The sequence below is a fragment of the Amphiura filiformis genome, chromosome 18 (assembly GCF_039555335.1).
Source record: "Amphiura filiformis chromosome 18, Afil_fr2py, whole genome shotgun sequence".
NCBI lineage: Eukaryota > Metazoa > Echinodermata > Ophiuroidea > Amphilepidida > Amphiuridae > Amphiura > Amphiura filiformis.
This window is the reverse complement of record NC_092645.1, coordinates 29,383,198-29,409,971: the sequence shown is the minus strand read 5'-3', so window position 1 is coordinate 29,409,971 and position 26,774 is coordinate 29,383,198. Positions and strand designations below refer to the sequence as shown.

Below are 26,774 nucleotides of genomic sequence, written 5' to 3'. Positions count from 1 at the left end.
ATTTGTTTGTTTCTTAGTTTAGTTCCTTTCTCTGTTTGTTTCTTAGTTTAGTTCCTTTCTCTGTTTTGTGCAAGCGTCGATGTCCATTTTGATTTATCTTTGTTTTGAGAGAGTTTTTGGATAGTGCACATGATTTACTTACTGGAGGTACTACTTATCAGCTCAAACAAACGAATTTTTCTTACAACTTCGACTCCAGAAAACAACGATCCTATTTTTCCACTCATCCGTATACCCAATGTACGTCGACGTCTGGTTATGAGAGTAATCGTGATTTGCACGGTCATTACAACAAGAATCCGGCAGAGTTTTACAACCTTTTGTTTTCACTGATTAAAAGCTGATTTATACACATCCATTATGCCCGTGTTTAAAGGTAAGTGTCTACTATCAGTGAAATGGGTTTACTGGAAAGAGCACATTGTGCACATGAGTTAAAATATATTTGAAAATGGGGTTGCAAAATTCGGAACCCTGTCCCTGAATAATACGTAAGCTTTTAATACGCATTCAACAAGCATTTTGTATTTCGCCAAGTGTTGATCGAGAAATGTATCTACTATTACACGAGAATACTGTGTCTGTGTGTGGATAGAATATTAAGTGTGGAACTATAACACAAACTTCATTCAGTCACTCAATCATCGCCAATTTTCAAACGAAAAATTGAAATATGTATAATATAGGTATGAAATATGATGAATTCAAATTTGCCATCAAACTGCATCATTTTATATCAAATTAAAACCCTTGAGTAGAAAGCCAAAACTGAAAACCATTTTGTCATAACTAAACTAGGCTAGGCATGATCACAAAATTTTCAAGTAGGTTTTTTATGGAAATTATTTTGTTTAAAAAGGTGATCATTTAACTTAAAAAATGAGGGGTCAACCATGACATGTCTGTAGCTGCCTTAAATATCAACAAAGTTATGGGCAAATGTCTGTTTTTAATATTTTTCATTTTTCTGCAGCCATCATTGACAATGTCTTACAATGACTTACTGTACAAGAGCAAGTAATGCATCATTTTTCACCACAGCGATCCGTTTTACACAAAGGCGATTTTATTTTATGAAATCTAACTATCACTGCATGATGATTAGTGCCGTACTAAAATTATGCTGACTTTCAGTATCTCCTCGCTTGTTTACAAACAGAGAGGTAGACAAAGGGGCCTCTCAAAACTGTTCCGCTTGTCCAAATACTTGAGTATCAAAAGGATGGTCCACAATAGAGCCATTCACGCAACATGAATAGCCAGAATAGGGGATTAAAACTGTGAAGTAGGACCATGTGCTTCCTTTGTCCAATTTGCCATCAAGATTTCGAATGAAAACAGTTCAGACGCAGAACACGATCATGTCAGAAATTAATATTTTGTTCTGGGTCTGATTATTCAGACTACATGATGATATCAAGGATAAAGTAGCACTCTTTAGACTAGGCCAAATAAAAAAATAAACACGTTTCACGTCCCCTCCCGCTTCCTTTTTTGAGGTTTCTTCAATTTTATTTTTATGTTTTGAAATTCAGTTATTACTTTAAAAACAATATGTCTAAGAAGTAGAGATATGCTTTCTATAGCCTTGCTAATATACAAGAAACACTTTTATAAGGTTTTGTGATAGTTAGAGTGGGCCTATCTCTCAGAACAACAAATAAAAAGAGGCCTCCTCCTTTTCCCAGGCATTATTGTATATGGTCATTTTCACGGTAAAGGGTGTAACTTTGGATTTTTAACATTTTGATCCGTAGTTTTCTAATAAAGCCACAGAATTCCATGATTTTTGGCCACATAAGTCATCTAGTTAGCAGCTACCTTGGGTAGCATAATCATCTTCGGAAGTTACTCCTTTCAGTTTTAGCAGGCTTAACTGTACCTAATATTTCCATTTTGAAAAACTGTAAAAAACAGTAACATTTTGTAAAACCCTGTGTTTTCTTCAGTTAGTTCATGGATAATTTTTCTTATCCTGAAAGTACGGTCATATGTTCAGTAAACACTGCCACATTAGATTTAATTGTGAACAGCCCTGTATTTTTGAGAACCGGACTTCGATATTTGTCGCTTCGAGGCTTCATTTTCCGTTAACAATTGTTAACAAACTTTGTGGGTATAGCTTTGGTTCATAATTCTTGTTGTTAAAAGTTACACCCTTTACTGTGAAAATGACCATATACTAAAACACTACTAAAACAGCTCTAATTATGGGTATTTACACTGATTTTGCGATAATAAATAAAAAATAAAAAGTCCCCTCTTCCTCCTTTTTTTCAAAAACCCGGACGTGAAACATGTTTTTTATTTTACTTGGCCTTACGTCTCCAAGTTTCTGGTGTCCAAATTTCAAAATTTTGTATTTTCCTATGGGGATTACACAGTTGAGCCATTTACCGTGGTGGCAATTTTTTGAGCTTTTTGAGTTGAACGTCGCTCTCTATTATAAGCAATGTAGACATACATTTTGTACCTATCATAGCACTTTCTTTCTGTCATGTCTGTAGCAAAGTTACATCTTGTCAAAGTACAAAGATTGACTTTCATAAAAAATATTCAGCCAACATTTTAAATGCATCGATTAAAAAACAAAACAGCACAGTCTCACGATAGTGCAGCTTTTCTATGTGGAACTGAGTGCTATCACAATCCCTCTAAAAGTCTAAAATTCTATGTGCGATTGTCTCATCACACTAAATCTTTGGCTCAAGTAAAGTATAGACAACATATTTATGCGTTTCCTTGACAAATCTTTTCTTTTTAATTTCTATGTAAATATGTAGGCCCCTATTGTGTTTAGGCCCCAGTTTAGGCCAATTTGGCTGACTAGCAAATGTGTTAACCAAGGTTTGCCTGATTGCCTCTCATACCTAATACGTATAATATGTGTATCATCCGTATGAATTCTTAGTTGTGACTCAAGTTTAATGTCGGCATCATACATGTATGATCATGACAACTATCATTCATAATTACCATGATCACATGAATCATGATGTAATTAGAGAATAACGATAGGAATTTTATTTTGCCTATCCTCTATCGTGTAGATAGGCGACAGGCAGGTCCAATATTTTGAGTAGTGGATGCCGGCGCAGCCGGTATCCACTACGATAAAAATATTGGACCTGTCTGTCGTCTATCATAGGTAGAGGATAGGCAAAATAAAAATTCCTATCGTTTATTCTCATTCTTAGTCAGTTAAATATTATATTTAATAACTGTAAACAATTTTTTAAAGCAAAACTAAGTTACCGTCATAAAAACTCCCTCATTATAAAATGAACGAAACTTGTTTACAACTTCACGTATTCTGTTGGCGACTGCTAGCGCGTCGGCAGATCCCGTGACTTGTTCACGCATTACAGCGCAATACATACGCGCACCTCTACAAGCGTGTAAGGCATTATCAAGACGCATGATGACATAGGGTCGCTCTACGGCCTGATAAACGGCACCAAATCTTGCGATTGTCCAATCAAAAATGTGTCTACGAACTAGACCACTCCCACTGACTAAGAATGGATGATGGATCGCATTGGCAAACTTATAAAACAAAACAAACAAAAAATGGGCAGAGGTGTTGTTTATTGGGATTGGCTAACTCCACAGAAATGTTACATTTTCATAAATTTTAAAAGTTCATTCAATGCTTCCAAGTTATTGTTTCCTGGAAAGTAGACTAACAAAGCTTCCAGAAACCACTTTTGTTTTTTGCCTTGCACAATTTAATATATTTTTATGAGAATTTGAAGTAGTGGGAACTGGAACAGGTTTGTGTATCCCTAATTTTGCAGGAAATTGCTGATCTTATGAGTATTGCTGATCCCAGTGTACATGCACAAAAGATATGTATTAGTTGTTTAATATTAGCTTTGATATCTCTACTGCAATTCCAGAACAAAATTTAAACACATCAGTAACATTATAAATGTATACTACGGCCTTCAAATGTGGGTATTGAAATGTCCCGTCTGTCACAGAAAAACATCAAAAAGTTGTTTATTTTCCATATTTTAATATATTTTTTGTTCAAAACTTAATTCCTATCTCATATCAAGTAGGCCTCATATAAAAAACAAAGTAAAATTGTTCACTGACATTTAGTATAGAAGATATTCCATCTCAAAATGTGTCCGTCTGATGTCGCATTTTAGCATTCTTACCATGTAGCCTACAATCAAATGTGGGAAATTTTCAAGTCAGAAATTTTTGGTTTTTTACTTCAGATTCATATTCTGCACTAAATTTTGGCAAATAAAAAATGATTTAATGCTCATTTTGACAATCAAAATTCCATCTGGCAGTCAAACCATTGTAAACTCTAAAATTTGATCATTTTTATGGGTACTGGCTGTTTGAGGTTGACTTCCTTCGCATGAGAGGCCTCAAATGATGTTTTAGGTAATATTTTATCATGATTAGATGTTGTTTGTAATTTCTGAATGAAAATAAATCCCACAAAGTATATTTGAGCAACTCACCATTGCTCTAAAGATCACTGTAAAAAATGTTCAAAATGGTCCGCTCTGTCACGACTTTGGCGAGCCCAGGTATAAAAATCTCAGCTTTGTATTTTTTGAGTATGATGTTTACTGAGAGTTTATGTACCAATGTTTAATTTTGACAGCATTTTTCAATAAATCTTACTTGAGAACAGATAGAGTTTTGCAAGAATGTACTTTTTTTTTAATGGATGCTTTTTCCGTCCGTCTGTCACGCTGTATTTCAATTTGCAACCATACAGCCATTGAATCACTTGGTTTCATCTTGTGTGTTTTAAAGTAAATTATGACATGTTCTCTTTGACTTGGAGTATAACAATTTGGAATATGTCTTGTAGATTTTTTTGTTGAGGCATTTGAAAAAAAAAGAGCCTATCTAAATGTCCCGTCTGTCACGCTGGAGTTAGCCAATTATATTTTCATTATTGACACTACTGGTGCCCTTTCACTGCCTAGGCTCTTTCAAGTTTTCATGAGAGGATAGTCGTACATTGTAAATTCTGTCGCAAATTTGTCTGTAAAGTTAAAAGAATCAGCAGACTCAATAAATTAAGACTCTCACCAATCAGTTATTAAAGACACTCACCAATCCAGTTTTTTGGTCTTTCATTGTACGTATTGTATATGAGCTGACAAGATCAAAAATCAAAAATATACTGTATAGAAAATATGGAATTTTTTGAAATCACTAGCATTATTAATGAACAATGTTTGGATCCAGTGAGTGTACAAAATAGGTGGTAGTAGTTATTATAGTTGTAAGATCTTTTAAGCTTTCTTATCAAAAAGTGTTATTGTTGATGACCGAACATGTCATCGGAAGAAGGTTGAATACTTAGCTGTGGTCTAAGACCACGAACACAGCCGTGTTGTGACCCCTTAATCACCTTTGACCCCAAAATATATGAAAACCCGATAGACATTGGCTAATGTCAATGCACTTGTCCACGTGGCATCACTTTGCTATGCTTTTTGTGGCAGAAGGGGTATTTTGAAGGTATATCGTTTTATACCGGAAGTGACCCCTTACTGACCTTTGACCAGAAATGTGTGTACACCATATAGACACTGTGTTATAACAATGCATGCGTGCAAGTGGCGCCACTGTCCTAAGTAATATGTGGAAGAAGAAGCATTTTAAAGGTATTTCGTTTTATTCGAAGTGACCCTTATAATGACCTTTGACCCAAAATAAAATAATACTACATATAAACTGGGTAACCATAATTCATGTGTGAACATACCGTAACTGTCCTATGTTTTTCTTAGCAAATAAAAAAATTTGAAGGTTTTTCGTTTTATACCGGAAGTGACCCCTTAATGACCTTTGACCCCAAATCTGTGTACACCCCATAGACACTGGGTAATAACAATGCATGTGTGCAAGTGGCGTCACTGTCCTACAGAATCTGTGGCAGAAGATGCATTTTAAAGGTATTTCGTTTTATACCGGAAGTGACCCCTTAATGAGATTTGACCCCAAATGAAAAAATACCACATACATTGGGTGACTGCAGATCATGTGTGAACATACCGTTACTGTCCCATGTTTTACTTAGCTAATAAACATTTTTGAAGGTATTTCGTTTATACCGAAGTGACCCCTTAATGACCTTTGACCCCGAATCTGTGTACACCCCATAGACACTGGGTAATAACAATACATGTGTGCAAGTGGCGTCTCTGTCCCACATAATTTGTAGAAGAAGATGCATTTTAAAGGTATTTCTTTTTATACCGGAAGTGACCCCTTAATGAGCTTTGACCCCAAATAAAAAAAAATACCACATATACATTGGGTGACTGCTGATCATATGTGAACAAACCGTTACTGTGCTATGTTTTACTTAGCTAATAAAATTTTTGAAGGTTTTTCGTTTTATACCGGAAGTGACCCCTTAATGACCTTTGACCCCAAATCTGTGTACACAACATAGCCATTGGGTAATAACAATGCATGTGTGCAAGTGGGGTCGCTGTCCTACGTAAGTTGTGGGAGAAGATGCATTTTTGGTTGAAATCACGTTTTTGACCCCTGTGACCCCTGCGTGACCTTTGACCCCACAAGTTTCATGTGACATGTAGGGGCATGGTCAATGATCATTGTGACTAAGTTACGCCAAAATCGATGTAAGCATGTGAGTGCTAGAGCAAATGTAATGGTTGACAGAAGAAGAAGAAGAAGAAGAACCTGTAAGAAAAAAGACACAGCCGTGACTAACGTCACGGCTGTGTAATACCCCTGTTTTTTTGTTTTTTTTCAATATAGTTACTGCTGTAGCCTATGCCCGTTATGCACTAGCCCCCAGGAACAGAGTCCAAGACAGCCGTAGTCCTCTGCATGCAAGATTTTGTTGCCAGACATAGTAGGGCACCAAGATGTTCATTTTAGTGTTTACCGTCCCAATTCTAAAATATTGTGTCCATGACTCCACAGAAGGGTACAGATAGATGGGACCCCTGAAATCGATATTTAATTTATGCTTCAATGATGTTCCTGATAGGGCTCTCAACTAACGGGTAATTATGTACTCGGGTACCGTACCCGATTGAATTTTCGGGCGGGTACCCGAAAATACAATTTTTTGATTTTTTTTTCAAAGTTTTCGCGCACTTTGGAGAACCACTGGACCTATTCTGAATGTTAAGCTCATTAGGATCATTCACAGTTAATTTGAAAAAAAAAATTGAAAAAAAATTACAGTTTGTTATATTCTTTTAAATATGTAAACCACAAACATATGTTTACCTCTTCATCTATCACATTATAAATGCATTGATTTTCCATGCATTTATAATATGAAGAGGTAATAGTTTGTGGTTTGCATAGAAAGGTTAACAAACTGTAGGCCTAATTTTTTTTGTAATTTTTTTTTTTTCAAATTTTTTTCAAATTACCTGTAAGTGATCCTAGCACTTCTACTAGGTTCTCTAAAGTCGCCGCAAAACTTTGAAATATTTTTTTTAAATGAATTCGGATCCGGGTAGGCCAAGAACGGGCGGGAACTCGGGTACCCGGGAATTGGTGAGAGCCTTAGTTCCTGAGAACTATTTTACTGGCAGTCCTAATTAATTTATTTATTTACATTTCAGTGAATGTGAAATGGGGCAAGGAAAAGTTCACCGATATAGAATGTAACACCGATGAGCAGCCCGAGGTATTCAAGGCTCAGCTGTTTGCACTCTCAGGTGTGCAGCCAGACAGACAGAAAGTGATGCTGAAAGGGAAGACGCTTAAGGATGATTCATGGGAGATTTTAAACTGAAAGATGTAAGTAAGCCTGTGATTTTCATTTAATTTTGTGCCCGGGTACCTTATTACATGTAGGTAATTTACGGGCAATTGTGACGTGTCATGTCAAAAGCAGACACTTTTGGGCAGGATCGTAAATTAGCCAAAAATCTGCCCGGGGTGATTTTTTCACAATTTGGGTTCAATGTTGCGAATTTGTGATGTTATTAATGTTAAAAATATTGTCTGATAGTTTCAGACTGGAATATAACTGGCATCTTGTATTTTTTGAGAGATTTTTCAAGGTAATTCCTACTCTTAACATTGTCAATAATATTTTTAAAGGCCGATATCTCAATTTCCAATTTTATAATACCATAACTTACATGTACGAACTCATTATCTTCGCTTAGGAATGTCCGATTTCATTGGGGAAAATGGCGTTATGGAGCAAAATATCTCTATAGATATTTAAGATATATGTAAAAACCTCAAAATTTATAACCTGCCCAAAAGTGTCTGATTTTGTTACATGACACGTCACAATTATCAAGTGAAAGTAGAGGGCAAAATTTGCACTTTTTTTTCTTCAAATGGTCTCTATATTCTCCAAACAGTTGTGTGATATTTATTAAAAATGCAAGAAGTTAACAACAGCTTTGTTTGACATTGAAATCTCTCATTTGGCCTATAGGGATCATATGGACCAAGTTTTATCAATGTGTCATTTCACTTTTCAGGCAAACTATTCACGCAAATTTGTTTGATCTGTGAATTGTACGGCAATGCTGCTTCGATACTTGTTATTAATGAAACATGCACTAATTAATCCGAATTAACAGTAAATGTTTATTGGTCCATATTATATAACATGCAAATATTCATATGTGATTTTGTAAATAATAAGGATCAACCAAGCATGGATGGTCGATCGAAAGATCTAACTAATTTGATTGCCGATCATTCTATTCCCTTTATTTGAGATGTTTGAATAATATTTACAGTTAATTTCAAATTGGCATTAAAACATTTGGTTCAGCAGTACACTGTACCGTAAGCAGTAAAAATTCCCTTCTGTTTCCTACTAACATGATCAGATTAGTTGATCTAGATGTGATATTTCAATTAGTATAATAATAGACAACATTCTTATAGTCACAAATCAGTTGTTTTCATTGTTTTCAACTAATTTCAGGGTACTACTCTACTCATGATGGGATCAGCCGATGCCTTACCACAAGCTCCTGAGAAGCAGACTGTGTTCATGGAAGACATGACAGATGAACAGCTAGCATCTGCTGTAAGTATAGCGATAGTCTCAGCTGTCACAGACTTGGAACCCAGTGCAGTGTGCAGCACGATGCGGGCAATTACATGACTGGCCAGCCATTAGCGTTGACGCTGGACCTGATGTACTGTGCTCAGGCGGGTTGTTTGATTTAAATCATTGATTTTTTTTTTAAATCATTGATTTAAATCAACTTTTTTAATTTTTTACCATTTTTGATCAATAAAAGTTAATTTCTTTCTAAAATTGACTGTTTTACTTCAATCCTAATGTTTTTACAACTTTTGGATACAATTAAAATACCTGTATGATGTCACTTTATGTATTGCTAAAAATTAATTTTCAAGGTTCAGAATTCAACAGGTTTTTTCTCATGATTTTATCAAATATATTTTTGTAAATACCTGGTAGGATTGTGCATATGACTAGCATTCCACTGGTACTCTTTTGACTTTATCATGGGGTATAGCAGTTCTTGGAATAAAAAGATCAAAAAAAAAAATCAAAAAAATCAACAACAAGAGAATGACAAGGAAACATGGCAGGCAGAGTTCTTCCAGCCAATTACATGTACATATGAAATCCATACTCTCCCTTGGAAGCCATGGACTTATAATTAATCTTCCACACAGGGAGTGTGAATTTTAAATGGGATTATCTGAATGGGTTACTCTATTTGAAATCTACATTCCCTGTGTAGAAGATTATTTAAGTTGGTCTTCCATATAGGGGTATGGATTTCAACCAGAATATAGCCAAAATCAGTGCTTTCAATACAGGATCAGAATTTCGGGGTGATTCAGAGAATCGATTCTCGCAAAGATTCTCGTAAACAGATTTGCGTGAATCCCGCAAACGTTTGTAGTTTACACAGACGTTGATTTACGAGAATCAAATGATTCCCGTAAATTTATTCTGCAAGAATCAAGATTGATTCTTGCACTGTGAAACGAAATTCTGACCCTGCAATACATACTTTTGATCCTTGTTGAATAAACAGCTCTTAAATTTGAAAATTGTACTTGACTATTTTACCCTGTTTTATATCTTCTCAGTTGGAGCTACCTGCTGGCCTAACCAACCTTGGAAACACCTGTTATCTCAATGCCACAGTGCAGTGTTTACGAAGCGTACCCGAGTTGAGAGATGCGCTAAAGAGGTAGGTATGCTAACACACAAGTATTATACTCGGTCCTATAATGGATTTGCAATTTTTTTTATTATACTCCCTATTGAAGAATTGACTCACAGGTAGTGTGAATTTCAAATGGGATTACCTGAATGGGCGACTCTATTTGAAATCTGCATCCCTTGTGTGGGTAATTAAGGTGGTGCTACACCCCTAGCCAATTTTATGCCTGTTTTTGCATTTTTCTCAAAAATTATAGCGCCTTGGTGACAAGTAAGATGTATATTATAGGGGCCAGGACCACAACTACTGCACTGAAAATTTTATTTCAGCACAGACAACAGTTGTGGAGTTACAGTCAAAAATGAGGGAAAAACAATATTTGATCAATAAATCGATAACTACTTGTCTTGGGTCACTGGATTCCTTGCCCCTATAATAAGCCAAATCGCTATTGTAACTTCCGGTTTTTTTAGGACACTTTGCCCTTTGACCTATCTGGAAAATTCGGGTTTTGTGCGTACAAAATATAATTTAAAACCTGTTACTAGAATAAAAACAAACTTAAAAAACATTATTATTAAATGAATTAATTATTTAAATATTTTTAATGATAACATTATGACAATAATAAATAAACTATTAATAATTACAGCAATTTTCCCGATAGGTCAAAGGACAAAGTGTCCTAAAACTGCAAAAACTGTCCCACAATGCATTGCAAACTTCCAATGCCGATTGGGCTTATATACATAACTTTTGTTACCAGCATGTTATTAGTTTTTGAGAAAAATGCAAAAATAGTCACAAATTTATGAAGGGGTGTAGTACCACCTTAAGGTCATGGCTTTCATATATGATGATGCTGTGATGACATCTTTTCTACAAGCGGGATAGTGCTTTTTGATGACTATGTGATTGACAGCATGACATCATAGGATGTTACGATGTTGTTCCACCAACCCTGTTGTAACAGATATCCAGCAAGCTTCCTATTTGAGCCGGTATAACGGCTAATTCCATCGCAGTAGCACCTAAAGACCTGTACACCCAGTTGGCATAAGCTTTAGTATATACTGCCCTTCTTCCCCATTCTTAAAACTAGTCAGCATGTTGTTATATTGTTGTTACACATAAACAAGGGAAGTTGCAAGTCTGCCCTTAGTGGTACAACAGGCAATTCCATTACAGCAGCCCCTAAAGACCTGCTCACCCAGTTGGCATTTAAGCTTAGTATATTACCCCTCTTCCCCCTACTTAAAACTATTCATCATGTTGTTATTGTTATTATAGATACCAGGAAGCTCTCAGTCTGCCTTAGTGGTACAACAGATGATTCCATCACATCAGCCCCTAAAGACCTGCTCATCCAGTTGGTGTTTAAGCTTAGTATATACTACCCCTCTTCCCCATTCTTAAAACTTTTTATCATGTTATTGTTATTACAGATACCAGGGAAGCTTCCAATCTGCCTTATCTGGTTCATCAGCTGATTCCATCACGGGAGCCCTGAAAGATTTGTACACCCAGATGGATAAAACACCCGATGGTATCCCACCCATAATCCTGTTGCAGCTTTTGCATATTGCATTCCCTCAGTTTGCTGAGAAAACAGAGCAAGGAGTATATCAGCAGCAAGTAAGTACACTCGTTTGCTCAGTTTGTGGGTTGATGTTGGGGAGGGCTTTGATTCTGGTAGGGTATCCGTGCTCGATCAAAAAAAGAGAGACTAGCACTAGTCTCTAGACCCACACTATGGGTATCTCAGGATATCATATTCCAAAAGCCTCTCCCAGCCCCGCTATTGATATCAAATTCACCTCTTGCAGTCTCAAAAGAGGTATCAAATTTTCTGATTTCATGCCCACATATCTTGTTTTTGGAATTTTAATAAAAGATAGAACAAAATGTGACTTTTGACTTTCAAAAGTCATGCATATTTGTGCACTTAGTCTTATGGAGGAATTTCCCTAAAAGTGCTTTCACCCCTGGGTTATTCCATCTAGTGCACTTACCATTTCACACGTCTGTCAAAAGGGACACCCTCGCAAAGTCTTTATTGGTTTGAACAGGGCCTTTCAATTCCAATTATATTTTTGGCATACCAAATACCAATTTGCCCTTTCTTTTGTAACTGTTGGAAGTTGATTCCGCTGATAAGAAACCAAACGATTGAAATTGTTTCACCAAGAGGTATACTTTATGGGATATTTGGGATTTCCCTGTGCAACAGTTCGAGATGTGCAATCTCAACTTAAGTCCCCATGATTGCCCAAGTACCAACTGTGAACTCGGGTAGTACAGTGGTTAAGACTCTGGACAGGTAATCCTGCGACTGGGGTTCAATCCCTGCCGAGTCGATTTTTACTTTCTCAAAATTTTCATATTTCGGTTTGCTTGGGCCCAAAAAACTTCTCGGGCTTGCATTGTTTATTTCAGATCCTCACATATCGTAGGGTGCATTACATAGTGACAGATCTGTACTTTACTATAAAATCCATAGTGACGGATGTTGAGATCTCAAAATAATTGTGCAAGACATAGTGACAGATAACTTTGGCAATCTATTACATATGTGAGATGTACGATATTATTACATTTTAACGTTTTGAAAATATTTTTCAAGGGTCTACTTTTAATAGACAGATGAATTGCTGAACATAAATGGCAAGTTTGTAATCTATGCCTAATACAATTTACCTACTCAACGTTTTCCCGATGCCCATTTTTTGATAAATTTGCAATCAACATCCGTCACTATGTAATGCATCCGACAATATATTAATTGTGTGGTTGTGTCTCGTAATATCTTACGCCCTGCTAGGATGAAGCATACAGGTCGCCTCCTCCTCCTTCATTATTTGATAAGTTGAAATGTTTACAAACTTGTTGTCTTCCTTAGGATGCCAATGAATGCTGGGTACAAATGGTGAGATTACTTCAACAGAAACTACCGGGTATAACCCCACCATCAGAGACATCACCTGGAGAAGAAGGTGCAGCAGAGGGAGCAGTAGCAGCGGCAGCACCAAGCAAGAACGGCTTGATTGACCAGTACTTCAGTATACAATTCGAATCAACGTATCCTTTCCTTTTTGTCACAAGAAATTGGCTGTAATTGTGGCACGATCTGATCCACTCAGACCAATGTGAGAGATTTAGAAGATTGAGTTATTATCATCACTAACTTCCTCAGTACAATTATTTCATTATTACCAACTTTAGACTGGATCAGGGCATGTCACAACATTCACATATCATCGGCCCACTACACTAATTGCCTAAGACCCGGTCCACACAAGTGTGTTTTTTCCGTTGATTACGATCCTGTCATAATCGTATTATGATATTACTCTTGTGTGTCCGCTCAATGTCGTCGGCAAACTATAATTGTGTCATCATTTGCGAATGATGAGAATTTCTATCATTGCTGATGAATATTACCTGGTGTGTACACATTTTTTCGTTGTATTTATGTTTACTCAATGTACTTCGTAATTACCGTAGCGTGTGTATATCCAGAATTTTTATGGCACAATGACGAGGTGCTGACCATATGGACGCCTCATCATTCATTTATCATAATCGTGCCATAATCGGGTAATTACAACACGATGACAAAAATATGCTATTTCTTGTAATTTTGGGAACAAAATACAAAATATGTGACATGATCAAGGGAAATGAGTCGGATGTCGCTAATATTGATTTTGAGATATTGGCAAAGAAAGTGTCAAAATTCTTTTGTTTTATATTGTTTTCAGCGATTGATAACTTCGCAAAGAAAAGTCATATCAACATGGGGTTTTCAGTTTCTGAAAGCTCTAAATGTCCTCTTTAGAAATATGTGTAAAAATCATTTTCGACCAGGGTCGACATGTGACTCATTCCCCTTGGTCATGTCACATATATGGTTCAAACATGCATTTGAACTTATTTATTCACCAACCTTTGCACAAGAACAAGGCTGACGAATAATAGATGTAACCTAGCTTGGGTTTATATGTATTGTATTATTTGTCATGTCCCTGTCGTTTTGCAAAACAAAATGCAAAATATCATCATCCACGATTTAGGTAATTAATTATTGTAACTTGAATGTATGTAACATTGAACGCAAGTAATCAGTCAATGAGAGATATTACAATTAAATATTAAATGCGAGGATCACAAAGGTTATACATGCCTGAGAAATATAATAAATGACTAAACCCTCATGCACGGGAGCAGATACTTTTTAAAAGGAGTATTCGTGTTCTGTCTCGTCCCGATTGAGTAAATACATGAAATATGACCAGTTTTGTACATTAGTCACCTCTACAAAATGTATGTAGGGCCTATATACTGCACGTATGATAAAGTCAGTACTAGCCTCCAACAACCAGACAAATTGAAGGCTATTATGGACGATGTTGATTTATGCTAGCGGTAATGTCAAATTTGTCTAGTATACAGAGGGGTCTAGCAATAACATAGGCAGTTGGGTGGTCCGGGACCAGCTCGGACGAACTGATAGGGTCATTTCCAAGTGTATTGCTGTATTTACCTTGACCATTATTCTACTCTAGCTTGAAATGTGACGAGGCTCCTGATGAACCACCCAGCATTTCAAAAGAACAGGTTTTCAGTTGTGTTGTTATATATCACAGGAGGTCAAATACATGCACACAGGTCTTAAATTAGTAAGTACCATGCCTAGTTTGGCAGTCTTTAAAGGCCGCTCCAAATATCTGGAAAATATATGTGACCTGCTACCACTAAATCAGCTTTTGTTGAGTTGGTAGTTACAAGATATTTGGTCTGACTAAGTTGGTGTTCTTTGTTTGCCGCCACCTGTACAAGCCAGTAGTATTATCCTTCGTGAATGGCCCATTGTGCCCCCATTCTCAAAGGACATACAGACATACTTAGTGGCTTTGTGAGTGAACACCAACGCAGTAGCCAGGGCGCTTTGAGTGACTAACACCTTGTGACTTTTGCCGATTTCGTGGTAGCAGGTCACATATTAAGTTAGAAGCTGTGTAAAGTTTGTTGGTATAGAGGTGAACAATAACTGAACATTGACTTGATTATATTTTAAGCCTACTTAATTGGGTTGTCCTTGAAAGTTTGCCTGGTCAACTGGATTGGCCTTTAACCCTATTCTATTACCCCCACAAAAGTGGTATATTTGAGTGGTGTGGAGGTATCATATTAACTACTGCCTTGCAGTGTTATTGGTTGGGTAAAAAAAAAAGTGGCATACCATTGGCAAGCTTGGACTTTAAGCTTTTAGAAAAACAAGTTTAATATTTAATTATGTAAATATTATGCAAATTAGCTCATGAATAATTAATGAGCTCATAGCCAAATATGATCAAAAAATTATTTTCATGTACAATTTTGAAGTGTATTAGTACATCAATGTGACATTTTTATGCAGTTTTAAATACACTGCTGTGTTTCTACATATAATAAAAAGAAATCCGAGTTACTTTGGACCATATTAAAAAAGTCTGGACATTTTTGGGATATTTTAGGGCAAATTTGGCCTAAAATGGTCAAAATATGCAGGTTTCAACATTTTAAACCATTTTATGATGTGTTAATGGTAGTTGTATTAGGAAAAAGGTGTTTTGTTGATAGAGAAGTGATAAATTATCAAAACTATTCCAAAGATAAGACCTTATTTGTGTAAATAATTTTTTTACATGCATATTAAGCCATTTCTGTGCCATATGGCACCTAAATTGATAGGGGTAATAGAATAGGGTTAAGCCTTGATACATTTAAACTTAAAGCCACACATTGATATAAAATTGGAGGGTTTGAACCCAATACACAAATTTATTGGTCAAGCTATGAATTTAAAAATATTTGACGAGACATAGTCAAGTCCAAATCCAATATTTTAAAATTTTGTGTTGGGTGAAAAAACACATCTAATTTTATCATTATTATGTATTCAGAAACTTTTCTTGGTTAAAATCGTGATTTTGGTCAAAATCATGATTTTTTTTGGTCAAAAAAAGGAGTTTGGGTCAAAAATTTAATTAGATTTGATCCTGTCTGGATAATGACAACTCCCCACTATTCATGCATCAAACTGAAAAGGTTATGGAATATCATAAATTTTTCATGGAAAAGTCATGGAATTTAATTTCTCAGAAGGTGCACGAACCCTGAGTGTGGAGCAGTACAATGGATAGCTCTTACTAATAATTAAAGTGCTATTAAATTATTATATTGCTTTACTCTTCTAATGATGTAAACTGTAAACACATTACCTAGTGTGATGATTTGATAATATGTAAACACTTTTTACACTTTCAGCGACTCCATGAAGAAATAGAGAAGAACTCACCATCTCTTGATCGCAATGCCATGTATAAGAAAGAGGTGAGATGCTTTGCGGCAAAGAATGTTTTTTAATTATGTTTTTCCTTGTTTATTGTACCTGATCTTTGTGCCCCCCCAAAATAGACTGCTTTAAAAGTCTGATATTTTCATGTGGTGTTTTCTATAATATTTTCAGGTGTTTTTGTCCAATATTACACTAGCCATAGCTCTCAATATCTAACCGGCTCTTGTTTATATTTTGTATACATTTGCTATGGGACATGCAGATATACTGCAATGCATGATGGGATACTCCTTTCAGCTGCTGTGAGCCCATTTTTGTTTATATGCATAACACACACACTTATTCATACTTGTTTATCACTCTTGTTGCAGTCAAGAATTAGTCGCCTTCCAGCCTATCTGACAGTGCAGATGATACGCTTCTTCTACAAAGAAAAGAGAGCGCCATCAGTGCCAAGATATTGAAGGTGAGATTACCTTACATTATGCATGGCTCCAAGTGTTCCTGTAAGGTCTTAGATAGGGCAAACTAACCTTTTTGTATTCCTTATGACCAGACGAGTAATTTGGTATAACTTTAAAAAGAAATTGCTGGGATATTTTGTAATTTTGACCCCTGTTTGACCAAAAATGCCTGACACTTTGAAGAGCGCAGCCCAAGCCAAATTTGTTCAGTACCTTTCAGGTGTGCCAAAAACACTTTCAAACCTTTGTTACAGTTGGTCACAGAACATATAGCATTGGTCCCTTACTAACATTACAACTAAATTGTCAAATGTCTTTCAATTGCCATCTAAAATAAACCTGGCATATGATTATGATGTATTTAATTTCAGATGAGCTGTATTATTATTGTTTAGGTGTGTAACTTCCCAATTTGGCACACATCCCTCCCCAAGTAGGTCCAATATGGTTTATTTTTATGCCTCGACCGGAGGTATGTTTCTGGTTATCCGCCATTCCGTCTCGTCCGAGGTTGCAAGTGCAATTTCTTAGAACCGATAAGGCGTATAGTGATGTGATTTGGTGAGGGGTGGTGATCAGTGTCTTCACAAGTTTGTTGTTGCAAAATATGCTAATTGGTAGCTCATTTGCATAAATTACCTTTTTCTGTCCATCCATCTGGGGTTGAGAATGCAATTTCTTGAAACTGATAACATGAGCGTATTTTGGGGGTGGCTTTGGGGGCATCAGCCATCCTGGGTCAAAGCGGGGTGGGGGGGCAAAAGGAAGGGCGTAAAAACAGTTATTAAAGAAAAAAGGCGAAAAACAGTTATTAAAGAAAAAAGGGCATAAAATTGTCAACAAATTTTTGTTTTTAGGTTGCAAGCGCTTATTATTAATATGTTTTTGCTCTTCACTTTTCGAGCCGTCGTAAAAAAAATTGGGTCAACCTTTTTGGGATGTTGAAGGGGGACAAAATTGCACCTTTTTTCAGCATCCCGGGGTAGGAGCAGCCACGGAACACCACGGGATAAGGCATTTATATAGTGATGTGGCTTGGTGGAGGGGTGGCACTTGGCAGTCTTCAAATTCCACTAGGTTTTTATAGCAAAATATGCTAATTTGGTAGCTCATTTGCATAAATTTGCTTTTTTTTTGCATTGGAATTTTTTTAATTCCCCCAGCTCCAAGTAAAATCGCCCTGGTGAAAAAGGTTTGTGTCAAGGTGGAGGCATTGCGACCAACGCTTTGCATCGAGAGCCACAAACTTAACCATAAAATTCTAGTATCTTCAAATTTTAGACGGATTGATCACATTTTATAATCATATTAATTTTGTACTATTGTTATGATAAACTGTAACTACTTTTTATTTTGTATATCTTGTTACAGGATGTGAAATTCCCAATAATGCTAGACACATACGACCTTTGCACTCCTGAATTACAGAAGAAACTTGAGCCAATGAGAGCCAAGTTTGAGATCATGGAGGACAAGAAAGTGGATGAAATACAAAAGGTATGATGGGACATTTAATTTAATAAAAAAGGAGACAACTGAACACACACACCCCACGCGTGTAATCACCTCCAAACGTGGATAGGACTATGCAAACTTGGCCGCCTGAACTGCACTCAATTGACATACAGGGAATGTTTACTACCATTTTTTGTGGTATTTTTGTGTGTATGAAATTTTACCTAGTAACTGTGGATGTATATGTGACCCATCACATCGAAATACAGCATTTGTCGTCAAAAATGAACTTCTAGGTTTCTTTACCAGACTAAAGGAGAGCTTTTAAGCTTTAAAATGACACCTCTTCCATTGATGTCGTATGTTGAATGATGATTTTATGTGACAAATAGGATTCAAATTCCTTATTATTTTCTTTATTTTTCGGGGCACTTTTTTCTTTATTATCTTTAAATGTGGGTTTCCGACAACTGCCGTGTTTCGATGTGATGGGTCACATATGTCCTTGTACAATGGAGGACGTAATGTCGTGATTTTGATTGATTTTTTAAAGATTTTCTGTTGTGTACTCTGTATTTCATGAGCAATTTAACCTTTTTTCAGCTCAAGGCTAAAGGTGATACCAAAAAAGCAGGATTTGTGCAGGTAAACCCAGAAGAAGACAAAGGCCCACTTCTGCCTTTTGATCTCTCTGATGGTAAGTGTTACTTCATTAGTATTATTGAGTCTGCGTCACATACTGCTGTATCTCCAAAAGCTGCCCTATGTGATTTTCATTATCATCATTTATTTCATATTATTTTATATTAACAGCATGTTTCTTTCATTTAAGCGTGGACATGATATGAGGTTTTTATTGTGATAATACCTCAAAATTAATATATAAAGTTAATTTTACTGTGTATTTCATCACAATTAGATGACAATTATAAAAAAATATAACTCATGGCAGCTTTTTGAGATAAAACAGTATGTGAAGCGGATGACAAATTATGTGTTGCAGGGTAAAAAATGCTTGAGTGTGCATTGGGCTATTTCAGTTGAAATCCATACACCCCCTATATGGAAGACATGGGAGGTGTAAATGGGTGACTCCATTTGAAATCTACAACCCCTGTGTGGGAGATTAAGATCATGTCTTCCATTTAAACTGGAAAATCCCATTGTGCCCAGGCTCAAAAACCTGCTAATGCGCAAAATTGGATTTGGCACCTTAGCTGATCTAAAAAACATTCTGATTTTTAGCGTTAGCAAAGTCTCTTCTACAGAGATGCCAGTTTCCAGGTTTTAACCTGAATTCAGGTTTTTTGTGAAATCAAATTCCTGTGTTTTTATTTATTTTCAGCCTGTTTTGGGGCTTTTTGGCCTGCATTCACGCGCTTTTCAGGTTTTTTGAGTGAAACTATAACTGGCATCTCTGCTTCTAAAATTCAATGCATTATGGGTTTAAATAAATTTGAATTAAGAGTGAACATCATTATTTCAAAATAAGAATAGTTTGCACCATCTAGGATGTCTTGTTACGTAAGTAACATGACAGAGAGGTACAGTGGTCTTTGCTTTATTGACAGGTGCAGGATGGTCAGAACTTGCAAGTGTGCATCTTTTTTGGGAAAAAAATAGCTTGAATAAAAAGTGGACCTTTTGGTGCATTGTAGGGTGCATCAGACGAAACATTGCCATAGTGCACATCAATATATTGTTTCCATTTTGCTTTACTTTCAGATGTAGGATCTAATAGCAGTGGGTACTATGAACTCCAAGCGGTGCTAACACATCAGGGGCGCTCTAGCAGCTCAGGTCATTACGTCAGTTGGGTAAAAAGAAAAGGAAGTAAGTGCTCTATCAACTGTTTTCTTTTAATGGTAAAATTAAAAATTAATAAAGCACATTTTTCCAGAGGATTCAAAGCACTGTAATTTCACTACCACTGGGGAATCATCAGAATAAATCAGATTGCATCAACTAGGCTGGTTGCAGCCAAACCTGGCGCAAACTTATCCACACTTAGATTTTAACATCCACCAATGCCCAAATTCAATACTTTTTGTCTGGATTGCCACTATTGGCCTATGCTGCACTAGTCTATAGCAAATCAGTACATAAAAATATAATGGAAGAAATGCATCATGTGAAGTGGTTATCTACCATAAGCACAAAACTTAATTATTATATACCAGACATTGTATTGAAATACTTGTTAAACAGTTTTTCTTATTGTATCATTTTTGTCATTTCTTTAGATGAATGGATCAAATTTGATGATGACAAAGTGTACCCAGTCACAGAAGAAGAGGTGCTGAAGCTATCAGGAGGTGGAGACTGGCACTGTGCCTATGTGCTGCTGTATGGACCTCGCAGACTGTCTGAGGAAGAAGCCAAACCAGTGGAGAAAGAAAAGTCTGAGACAGAGTCTACAAAAGAATCAGAAACAGAAAAAATGGACACTCAATAACTAGGGGCTATATAAACACAGATTCATATTTTAAAAACAAAAGAGTTAATTGCCTTTCGTAAAAAGACTACATTAGGCAAAAAGTAAGTTGAATATTGCCCTCAACGTTCCAAAATCAGGGTCGGTCCGTCAATTAAAAAAATTGCCACAGATGATATTCAAAAACACAAAAGTCCCTGCAAACTTGTGCGGTACGAATTACAAACAGCAAAAACATTTTACGAAGTTTATAACCAAAATATGAAATTTATTCAAGTATGAAAAACAAAAATGTGACTCTAGATTTTCTGATTTTTGGGGCCATCGGAAAGGAACAATACACTTTTCCTCCATTTACATTATGCATTTACACCAGTAAAAAGTCATAATATTATTGACTGTAGCCAGGTACAGTATAACATTCAAGCTTGAAAACGGTTGAAGTAGTAGGTCTTTAAACCAAGCCCAATTTTTTTTAATATTCAGAAAAGGCTGCTATTCCATTGATGAGTTGGTGTTACTTGTTGTGGCTGGTAAATATAATTTCAATCCTAACCTGAAATTGAAAACAGTAATAAAGAAACTACAACCCAGGTACCCCCCTTGGACTGTGGAGCAGGGGCAACACATAGGCCCATCTTCAAACAAATGACCCCTAGGACATTGGACTCTTCCATTTTATATCTGCCATAACCCTGTGGAAGATTTTAGAAACATCTTCCACAGATTGAGGGAGTATGTTTTTAATTATTTTGGAACCCATACTCCTCGTGTATAATTATGCCTTTACCTATATGGTCCACAACTGGAGTGAGTATTTCAAATGGAAGTTACCCAATTGTCTATTCTATTTGCAACTCAAACTCCTGCGGTGGAAGACGTTTGGAAGCAAAACCTTCCACAGGGGGATTGTGGATTTTAAATGGAATAGCTCATTGGGTTTAGGTGGCACCAAATAACAAATCGGTCAAAAAACAGCATAGAATGTTTAATAACCTCTATAAATAGCATTTGCAAGCCGAACCTGAAGGTAACATCACAGAGCGTATTTTAGGCGCTCTCTTGGCCTACAAGAGAATTGCACAAAAGCAATCCTGCCCTGCAAATGACAATGTGAAAAGTTATACTATAATTGAAGACGGAATAAAAAGACTAGTTTGCGTCTGATATCAGGACAAAGGTGTGACATTATTGGTTGCTGACCTGCGCAGTACGGTCGACAGGACGTCATACACAAATTAGTCTTTTTAATTTGGTCCTCAATTAAATCTTGTACTCCTGTTACTTACTCAAAGCCATTTAAACAACTGTGATGAATGATCAATGATTATTTCGACCAATAGGACTGGATCTCGAGGGATTAGTGGCCCATCAACCTAAGTGTAAGAAAGTCCAATCCGCAAAAGCTGCCCCATAGACATTTTGATAGTTTTTGCATTCTGTGATGTGCGTACCTATCTGAATATATGACACCTGGCAGCTACTACCGTTACGGATTCCTGCCTTAACCCTAGATCTGTTATTAACAGATACAGTCCTATTAGTCAAAATTCAAGTGTTTTTAATTGTATTCATTATGACTTTCCTATATAATTTCGTTCATCTCAAGTTCGGTAGTGACGTCCATGCTTTTTCGCGGTTGCGCCTATACGCTTGCATGTACACTCAGCATGTTTATCTTTATGTGCGCGATTTGATACTGTGGCATGCAAAATAAGCATGTACGTCACTACCGAACTTGAGGTGAACAGAATTATAGTGTGAATGTGGTAAGGATCTTGTTGGTATAACTTGCAAGACTTTTTTTCAGTTGCCTATCGAGTTCAATCAACAGTTCACTCATCATACATCGTTTTTGTACTGAGTGTGCTACATGTATCACTGTTTTTGCAAGTAATGTATACAACAAATGATGCCATAAATTGTTATATCAATCAAATATTGTAAAATTATACCTAAATCAAAATTAAATCGGCTCATGTTGATCCATGCTGTTTACGTATTCAAAAAAAAACATGCACCCTGGATGATGTCGCTGCTTTACAGGCAGTGCCTTTTGAGGCAGGGACTGTCTTTTGGAATTTGCAGGAGAGCATTAAATAGCTCTTCTGGAACCTTCAAGAAGAGCTGTTTAGAGCATTTCCAATAGAATGTAAGACGAGAGAATCATTCTCCTATATCATTCTCCTATATCAGATTTAAGCTATCGCTCTCCTCAAAAGGCAGTACCTGCTTTTGAGGTGAGAATATTCACTTGCAAGAAAATATCACTAATTGGGCTATTCCAGTTGAAATCCTTACACCCCCTATGGAAGACATGACCTTGATCTCCCACACAGGGGGTGTAGATTTCAAATGGAATAGCCGGGCATTGTGTTTAATGTTTGGGTTTCTCCATTCATGCCGGGAAAATTGCTTTATTCAATGACGATTACAAAAAATGAGACTTTCCTGATGTCAACGTTTCTTTCAAATGAAGCTAAGAAAAAGAGATTCAATCAGTTAAGGGATTGTTTAATCAAAATAGTGATATTGTAGTACGAACGCACACTTCATTTAATTAAGAGAAAGGTACTGCATGTACCCAGTGCAATGATACTTTGTCACTATGTCAACTGGATCACGCTTTTGAATCCTGCACCACGATCGAAATGATCGCAACACAAAGTCTATGGCATGTACTACCAATTCCAAAAGGTGCGTGATCCAGTTACCAGGGAGTTAGGTAACCACTTGGCTGGTGAATTTTGATCTTGACTATGTGTGTATGGGATTGTATCTTCATTCAGTCTTCATTAAACATCAAAAACATAATGTGAATGCACGCTTTAAAGAAATCATTATGATGTGAACAGGTTTATAGACACACAAACACAGATATGTCTGAAACATTATCAATACATAGTTTTGAGTTCTTCAAAATGTTTCAAAATATATGAGCCTATGTGGAAATGTCAAAGTCCTTTGAAAAAGTGAAACATTACTACTATTTAATTGTAGACCTACTGATGTTGAATTCAGTTAAAGCCATAATGTGTGATTTGCTCCACAGCGATGCTCTCAATTTTTCTTGAATTTCAACTTTGTAATGCCCAATGGTGTACTAAAGTACCATGTGAAAGACAAAGCCTAAAGTGCTTTAGCAAGAGAGGACTTGCAGTGAAATCCGGTTGTTTTATTCATGTTCACCAATCATAATATGTGATGCGATCAAGCAAAATCAGTCGGAACAAAGCTGCATTTTGCAGAAACCCTATTGAAATTGAACAACCAGTTCCAAAGATATGAGCAATTAAAAAGTTTCCAAAACAAAAGGAAACAAAGGGAAATATTTCCTTTGTTTGGTTATATCTCAAAATCAATATTTCTGAGTTACGACTGATTTTACCTGATCGCATCACATATTAGTGATGGCTGAAATGTGTCATACGTGTGTGAATCATTAACTTACAAACTGTGCATATAGGCTTATCGTTTATACGCCACTGCATGAAACTCAGCTCAATAATGATAGGCGAGCTAATACACGCATTGAAGATAATTATAGGCGCTGGAATGAAATAGTGATTTTCTTTGTTTTACATCATTTGTGATAGTGAAAACTAGCATTTTGTGGAAAACAAATAAAAATCTGTTATGGAACTTGCACATTGCTTTAAAAGAAGCCATAAATTTGAAATGTATCACACACATGCCACTAAACTATTTGAAATTCTGCAGGTAATGTAGCAGTTAGAAAATGATCTGCTAAAAAACACAAATATTCTTGGTAAAAATGTAAACAATGAGATTCCTACTTATTCAATTAATTATTGTACCTTTGTATGTACATTTTTTTTTTCAAATAAAAATTGATAAAAATATGATAATGTACATTGAGAAATGTTACAAAAACTAATAAAACAATTGCTCTGAAAGAGACACCAAGATCTTTTTTGTTTAATTTGTTGTTTTTGAGCTCATTAATTAACCCGATGAGAACTACCTGCTGATTGGCCAAAAGAAGTTTTCATTATCAATTGGCCCAATCAGCAACATTTTGAGAATAATTTCACCACACAAAAACATTGGGGTGAATTATTTGCATAACTCCATTCTGATTGGTGATAAAAGTGAAAATGTCATGTATTTGACCAATCAGAGGCAATGTGCTCAGGTAGTGCTCAGGGGGTTAGCAAAACTTTGTTCTGCAGTCTGTCTACCAGTATGCTGCTGCATTCCATATTCGCTGTCGAGTGCACGGAGGTATATAATAACCATTGGTTACTGCTCAAAGCCTGGGCTCATACACCTGTTCCGAATTTTGAGATGCCATAGGCCAGCGCTCCGCAAATAGTGGCGCACCGTGGCTTCCCGAGTGGCACGCGGCGCTGTTTAGATTTTTTTTAAATATTAAAAATAAAAATTTAAAAAAATTAAAATACTGCCATTCTGCCCTCCAAATATGTCCACTTCCGACGGCTAAAATAGTACAAAATGATGCACCAAATGTCGACATTTGCACCTCAAATTTCACAAAATCGATAGCTTTAGAGGGGGGGCGGGGGACACCCTCCCCTCTGCCCCCCCCCCCCCCCATCGCAGCCATTGAGTGGCGCTTTGTGATTTTCTTTTATTTCATGTGGCACTTCAATAAATCTATTTGAGGAAGCCTGCCATTCGCCACTTGCACGGTTCCGCCATTATGCACGATATGCGGGGAGAGCCTCGAACTGGCAGCATACATGAAAGGAAGAATTACGTAACCTTACACAGAATGTTATATGACTGGTTCAATTCCCATTCATGTATGCTGCCAGTTCGAGGCTCTCCCGCAAATAGTGCATAATGGCGGAACCGTGCAAGTGGCGAATAGGCTTTGTGTTGTGATCATTTTGATCAGTGGTTCGAAACAAAGAAAGCGCGATCCAGTACGCCTGTGTACTATGACAGCGAATTGAGGTAGCATACATCATGAAGGGCAGATATAAGCCTTGTATATGGTAGTGTGTGCTTGGTGGGTGAGAATCTTCAACACTCTGCTGCTGGGGGGGCACCCGTCACTCAAAAGACCTGTTACTCAGAAGGCCCGCTATATTCAGAAAATCCGTCAAATTCTGTGATGTCAGGTTGGGTCAATGGTGTCAGGGTTGGTCAAAATATGTCAGGGTGTGTCAATGGTGTCAGGGTGGGTCAAGTGATGTCAGGGTGGATCAGTGGTGTCTGGTTGGGTCAATGGTGTCAGGGTGGGTCAAGTGATGTCAGGGTGGATCAGTGGTGTCTGGTTGGGTCAATGGTGTCAGGGTGGGTCAAGTGATGTCAGGGTGGATCAGTGGTGTCAGGGTGTGTCAATGGTGTCAGGGTGGGTCAAGTGATGTCAGGGTGGATCAGTGGTGTCAGGGTGTGTCATGGTGTCAGGGTTGGTCAAAATATGTCAGGGTGGATCAGTGGTGTCAGGGTGTGTCAATGGTGTCAGGGTGGGTCAAGTGATGTCAGGGTGGATCAATGGTGTCTGGTTGGGTCAATGGTGTCAGGGTGGGTCAAGTGATGTCAGGGTGGATCAGTGGTGTCTGGTTGGGTCAATGGTGTCAGGGTGGGTCAAGTGATGTCAGGGTGAATCAGTGGTGTCTGGTTGGGTCAATGGTGTCAGGGTGGGTCAAGTGATGTCAGGGTGGATCAGTGGTGTCTGGTTGGGTCAATGTTGTCAGGGTGGGTCAAGTGATGTCAGGGTGGATCAGTGGTGTCAGGGTGTGTCAATGGTGTCAGGGTGGGTCAAGTGATGTCAGGGTGGATCAGTGGTGTCAGGGTGTGTCAATGGTGTCAGGGTGGGTCAAGTGATGTCAGGGTGGATCAGTGGTGTCAAGTTGGGTCAATGGTGTCAGGGTGGGCCAAGTGATGTCAGGGTGGATCAGTGGTGTCAGGTTGGGTCAATGGTGTCAGGGTGG

At 37.1% G+C, this 26,774-nt stretch overlaps 1 protein-coding gene across 1 annotated transcript; it reads left to right on the top strand.

Moving 5' to 3' along the window:
* Nucleotides 1-243: 243 nt before the first annotated feature.
* On the top strand, nt 244-22,851 carry LOC140140107 (ubiquitin carboxyl-terminal hydrolase 14-like). The gene is given in 16 exon segments (XM_072161935.1): nt 244-376; nt 7,599-7,762; nt 7,765-7,776; nt 8,933-9,037; nt 10,081-10,184; nt 11,603-11,792; nt 13,057-13,235; nt 14,723-14,772; nt 14,775-14,836; nt 16,467-16,532; nt 16,869-16,934; nt 16,937-16,963; nt 18,333-18,458; nt 19,020-19,113; nt 20,142-20,249; nt 20,660-22,851. Coding segments are annotated over 16 exon segments (1,581 nt in total). The 5' UTR covers nt 244-360; the 3' UTR covers nt 20,872-22,851.
* The last annotated feature ends 3,923 nt before the right edge of the window (nt 22,852-26,774 follow it).